Raw genomic sequence first — 6388 nt, 5'->3', positions numbered from 1 at the left:
CGCATGCGTCGCTTCTAGCCCGGATTCTGACTTAGAGGCGTTCAGTCATATACATTTATGTGTTCCTTTTTGTCTCTAGTTTCATGCCATACCAACAAATTTTTGAATGGGTAATTAAATCAAATCATAGTCCTTATGTTATATTGCTTAAGCTTGCATAGTTAACGAATAATCTATATGGCATAATGGTTTAATCTCTCCTTGAATCCACTTCAAACCCGAGTTCAATTCTCCCTGGACGAAAATTTTGCACAATTATTAACCTGGGAAAAACTCTTTATATAGAATTTGACTCCGTAATTCTGTTAACATATCAGTGTAGCTGTTATAATATGAGAGAAGTGTTGCTGTGAAAGTTGTGTCTTTCTCATTAGCTCTTGCCACTTATATATAGTGGTTGTCACATAAGGTTTTACATCAAAGAGAATCTACACAATGAATACAACATTTGACTACATTCATTACAATATCAGACTTGGTCAAAGCTCATAAATGCTTCGGTTGAATGGGTCTTCATCTTGACAAGTCTCGGGCGGAATGTAGACGGGTCGGATAGACGGGTCGGATGTAAACCTCCTCGGTCTTGGTTATGAGCAATCCACACAATCCATACTATGGATTATAACACTCCCCCTTGGATGCCATAACCATATTGGGTTTGTAATGTGCTAATGTTGCCTCATTAAAACCTTACTAGGAAAACCCATTGGGACAAAACCATAGTTAAGGAAAAAGAGTACAACACACATTACTCCCCCTGATTTGGACATCACTGAAGGTCCTTTAGTCTACGAAGACCAATCTGCTTCGTGAGCTTCTTGAATGTGCAGGTGGGAAGTGATTTGGTGAAGAGGTCGGCTGAGTTTTCGCTAGACCGGATTTGAACGACATTGACCTCCTTGGCTTTCTGCAACTCATGAGTGAAGAAGAACTTGGGCAAAATATGTTTGGTTCAGTCACCTTTGATATACCCATCTTTGAGTTGAGCAATGCAGGCTGCATTGTCCTCATATATGATGGTCGGACCATTGTCCTCGACCATACCACTATCTGATCGGATGTGTTGGGTCATAGACCTCAACCATACACACTCACGACTTGCCTCATGCATGGCTAAGATTTCTGAGTGATTAGAAGAAGTGGCTGCTATAGTTTGTTTCATGGAACGCCATGATATTGCAGTACCACCATGAGTGAACACATAGCCGGTTTGGGACCGAGCACGGTGTGGATCAGATAAGTAGCCTGCATCAGCAAAGCCTACTAAACCATCTTTGGTTTCATTGGTATAAAATAGACCCAAATCCTTAGTTCCTTGTAGGTAACGTAGGATATGTTTAATTCCGTTCCAGTGCCTTTGGGTCGGACATGAACTAAAACGAGCTAGGAGGTTGACGGCAAAACATATATCTGGTCTAGTGTGGCTAGCCAAATACATTAACGCTCCTATGGCACTGAGGTAAGGCACTTTAGGACCCAGGACATCCTCATCGTCCTTCTTAGGACCGAATGGGTCAGTGTCCACTCCAAGGGACCTCACGACCATTGGGCTGGTCAATGGGTGAGCCTGGTCCATGTAAAATCTCTTGAGTACTCTTTCTGTATATGCCTTTTGATGCACAAGGATTCCTCCTTTTATGTACTCAAGTTGTAATCCCAAACAGACTTTAGTTTTACCTAGGTCTTTCATTTCAAACTCTTTCTTGAGACATTCAACTGTTTGGGCGATTTCCCCAGAGGTTCCAATGATGTTCAAATCATCAACATATACTGCTATGATAACAAATCCATTGTTTGCAAACTTCTTTATAAAGATACATGGACTGATAGGGTCGTTCTTATAGCCTTCTTTGGCAAGGTATTCGCTCAAGCGATTGTACCACATTCGACCACTTTGCTTAAGTCCATATAAGGATTTGTTCAGCCTTATGCAGTGTTCTTCTCGAGAACCTTTATTATCTTTGAGCTCAATACCCTCTGGTAATCTCATATATATTTCGTTATCCAGTGGACCATAAAGGTATGCGGTTACAACATCCATTAATCGCATATCCAAATTTTCTTTGATGGCCAGACTTATTAAAAATCGAAATGTAGTTGCATCCACCACAGGGGAGTATGTCTCCTCATAATCGATCCCTGGTATTTGTGAGAATCCTTGTGCAACAAGCCGTGCTTTGTATCTTACAATTTCACCATGTTCATTTCTCTTCCTCACAAATACCCACTTATATCCCACTGGTTTAACATCACAAGGTGTCCGGATAATTGATCCAAAGACATTCCTTTTCTTAAATGATTCTAACTCCACGTTTATGGCTTCTTTCCATTTTAGCCAATCTGATCTTTGAGTGCACTCTAGTATAGACGTGGGTTCATGATCCTCATCTAAGTCCATTATTTCAAGGGCTATATTATATGCAAATATATCATCGATGTCGACATCTTTTCGGTTCCATTTTGTCCCAGACACTGAATAATTAATTGAGATCTCATCATAGTCAATGGGTATGCCCTCGGTACCAAGAGGCTCAGCGTCCCGAACCACATTAGCAGGCACCTCAGCCATAGCCATCCCGGGCTTGTCTGGACAATCTATGACCTCGGTTTCTTTTGCACCTTTCTTTGATTTCCGAGGTCTTTTATCTTTGGAACCAATTGGTCTACCACGCTTAAGACGTGCTTTAGACTCTGTAGCCACTTGATTGTGTCCATCTTGGACATCAATACTTATTGGTGCATTACAAGCTGGTATATAGGACTTAGTCACTCTTTTCGGGTCAGCAAAGGAATCAGGCAATTGATTAGCTAGCTTTTGCATATGAATAATTTTCTGGACCTCTAAATCACATGATTGAGTCCGAGGATCTTGCCATGATAAGGATGTTTGATTCCATATTATTTCTTTGCCCAGCTTGTTATTTTCTACCCCTAATGTTGGGTACTCTGATTCATCAAAATGACAATCAGCATATCTGGCCTTAAATAAATCTCCAGTAGTAGGCTCAAGATATTTAATAATGGTTGGAGAATCAAAACCAACATATATTCCCATCCTCCTTTGAGGTCCCATTTTTGTTCTCTGTGGTGGTGCAATAGGAACATACACAGAACATCCAAATGTTTTGATATGGGACACGTCTGGCTCATGACCCGAGAGTAATTGGGATGGAGAATATTTATGTTCACTGGATGGCCTTAAACGGATTAATTCAGCAGCATGTAAAACTGCATGTCCCCAAGCTGATACTGGAAGCTTCGACCTCATCAGTAATGGTCGAGCAATCAACTGGATTCTTTTAATGAAGGATTCGGCCAATCCGTTCTGTGTATGTACATGTGCCACGGAGTGTTCCACACTTACCCCCATGGACATACAGTAATCATTAAAAGCTCGGGAACTGAATTCACTTGCATTGTCAAGACGTATAGTCTTTAGTGGAAAATCTGGAAAGTGGGCTCGCAGTCTTATGATCTGGGCCAATAATCTTGCAAGTGCCAAGTTTCTAGATGATAATAGACAAACATGCGACCATCTGGTCGATGCGTCAATCAGGACCATGAAATATCGAAATGTCCCACAAGGTGGGTGAATTGGTCCACAGATATCACCTTGTATCCTTTCCAGAAAGTTCAATGTTTCTTTAACTTCTTTTACCGGAGATGGCCTTATTATTAATTTCCCTTGTGAGCATGGAATACATGTAAGGCTCTTAGGGATAATATTCCTTTCTTTCAAGGAATGGCCAGTTGAGTTCAAAATTATTTTGCGCATCATGGTTGACCCAGGATGGCCGAGCCTTTCATGCCATAGTTTAAACTCATTAGGCATTGTGACATTAGTCTCAACCATTTTTACATTGGCACAATAGATGCCCATAGATATAGCAGGAATAGTCTCTAGGACTTCTTTATGGCCTTGGTCATTATAAATCAAAAGATATTCTTTCTTTCCCTCGCCCTTAGTTTCAACATGTAGACCATTCATTCGAATGTCTTTGAAACTTAACAAATTTCTCTTTGATTTAGGAGAATATAATGCATCAGCAATTTCTAGATGCGTGCCTTTAGGCATTATTATGCGAGCCATGCCATGGCCTTTAATAAGGCTGGCTGTGCCTGCTATAGTTTTTATATTGGCATTCTTTATGGTGAGATTAACAAAATATCCTTTGTCTTTTAATATAGTGTGACTCGATCCACTATCCACTATTAGCAGGTTCTTGCCTTCTTTCATTTCTGAAAATAGACAAGAGTCAGCACCATAGATATTATTTGGGTGAAATGATTTCTTAGTGGTTTTGTCTTGTTTGTTCTTAATAAGTTTAACTTATATAAGGCATATGTATAAAATAAAATTTTATTTCATAGAATTGCCAAAGTCATAGAACATAGGAAAACAAAGACATAAAGCCAATAGCAAAAATGCAAAGTGCAAAGACAAAAGCAACTTGATGTCGAAATCTTCATATTCAGCCACTTTTAAGGAGATCCGAAGTCTCATACTCGGCTTGATCATTCTCATGGTTGGCTTGATCATTCTCATGGTCTAAATCATTCTCATCATCATGATGGACCCAATTTGCCACAGGGTTCTTTCCCTTCATGCTCTCCTGGTAGAGCTTAACAAGATGGTGGGGAGTGTTGCATCGGTTAGCCCAATGATTGGTCATCCCACAACGATAGCAAGGAGCTTTGGTCGAGCCATGGGTTTTGAAGTTGGACTTATACCCACGGCTAGCTTGATGACCTCGGCTATAGCCTCGGCCTCGGCTAGGACCAAGATGGTCTCGTGGTTGGAATCCACGTCCTCGTGGCTGAAACCCACGGCCTCGTGGCTGAAACCCACGGTCTCGTGGCTGAAACCCACGGTTACTTCCTTGCCATCTTCCACGGCCTCTCACACGACCGCGGTATGACTCTCTTGGAGTCTCATCTTTTGGCTCTATGGCCGCATGTGCCTCAGGCAATGCTTTAGCACCAGGTGGCCTTAGCTCACTGTTCATCATGAGCAACTCATTGTTCTGTTCAGCAAGCAACAAACAAGAGATTAAGGCAGCATAAGTGGAGAAACCCTTTTCTCGGTACTGTTGCTGAAGCAACATATTGCTGGTGTGGAATGTGGAGAATGTTTTCTCCAGCATATCAGCATCAGTGACAGTCTCCCCACACAATTTCAACTTGGAGACTATCTTGAACATTACCGAGTTATACTCTTCCACAGACTTATAGTCTTGGATTCTTAGGTTCCTCCAATCATAAAGGGCCTTTGGCAGGATCACAGTTTTCTGATGATCATATCTGTTTTTCAACTCTGTCCAAAGTTCCAGAGGATCCTCAATAGTGAGGTACTGGTCTTTAAGACCTTCTGCCAGATGATGGCGAATGATCACAATGGCCATGGTATTTATTCTTAACCGATGGCTCAGTATCTTCAGTGATAGTATCACCAAGATTTTTAGACCTCAAGAGAATTTTGGTATCAAGTGCCCATTGGAGGTAATTATCTCCGGAGAGATTGAGGGCAGCAAACTCAAGGTTGTTGATTTTCGACATCTGAATCAAATAATCCATAAGGAATGAGGATTCATAATAATATGATCAATCCATGTTCAGATTTTATATGAATGGAGATTTTGATCATGGCTTTAATATATATTTTATATTTCCGAAATATTTATATGTATATATAATATGGATGATTTATATAAAGCAATCATTGTCAAACAGCATATGAAAATGCATCATAAGACAAGAGATGATTATAATTTCAGGATTTAATTCAAGGTATCATGATCAGAATTATCTACTATATGAATGCATAGTCGATTTTAATCAAACAATATGATAAGTGAATGAAAATGGTCAGTTCAGAATGTGAGCATGATCTAATAAAATTTCTAAACCAAGTTCAATTCAATATGGATGATGCAAAATGATCTAGAATATAATTCAATCATCACAGAAACATTTTCAAGGTTATGGACCATGATTCACAATTTTTAGTATGGTCATGTATCATAGGTTATGTCCTCACTCCCCCTCATGAACATACTCAAATTTGTGGTGCATAGTAATATATAATGAACATATTATAAACATCTATAATGAACTTATCTCAAGACTGATCAGGATGAAATAAAAGATGACAAACAATAATAAGATCAAATGATATCAACCTATAATTTATTTCATTTTAATTCATATTAATGCAAAACAGGACTATAGGTTATAATAATTTAAATGCCTAGTCAAATAAAATCGAAATGCATTTATAAAAATCGAAATTGCATTAATAAAAATTATATCAGTTACAAATAAAACAAAGACAGTCAAAGAAATGCAATCAATAGGTTTTAATATTTATTTTATTTGGTTGACTGAATTA

General features: G+C 39.2%; 1 protein-coding gene across 1 annotated transcript; it reads right to left on the bottom strand.

The window, feature by feature from the left end:
• Positions 1 to 4472: 4472 nt before the first annotated feature.
• LOC130501120 (uncharacterized) lies at positions 4473 to 5402 on the bottom strand. The gene has a single exon (XM_056996014.1). The coding sequence runs from the start codon at positions 5400 to 5402 to the stop codon at positions 4473 to 4475; it is 930 nt and encodes a 309-aa protein (XP_056851994.1).
• Between the last annotated feature and the right edge of the window lie 986 nt (positions 5403 to 6388).

Source organism: Raphanus sativus, unplaced genomic scaffold (genome assembly GCF_000801105.2).
Source record: "Raphanus sativus cultivar WK10039 unplaced genomic scaffold, ASM80110v3 Scaffold0104, whole genome shotgun sequence".
Lineage (NCBI taxonomy): Eukaryota > Viridiplantae > Streptophyta > Magnoliopsida > Brassicales > Brassicaceae > Raphanus > Raphanus sativus.
Note: the sequence above shows the minus strand (reverse complement) of the source record. Positions and strands in the feature narration are given on the sequence as shown.

Bases quoted from the DNA above. Each gene is read 5' to 3' on its own strand.
- LOC130501120 (XM_056996014.1), bottom strand. From the start codon at position 5,402: ATGGCCATTGTGATCATTCGCCATCATCTGGCAGAAGGTCTTAAAGAC.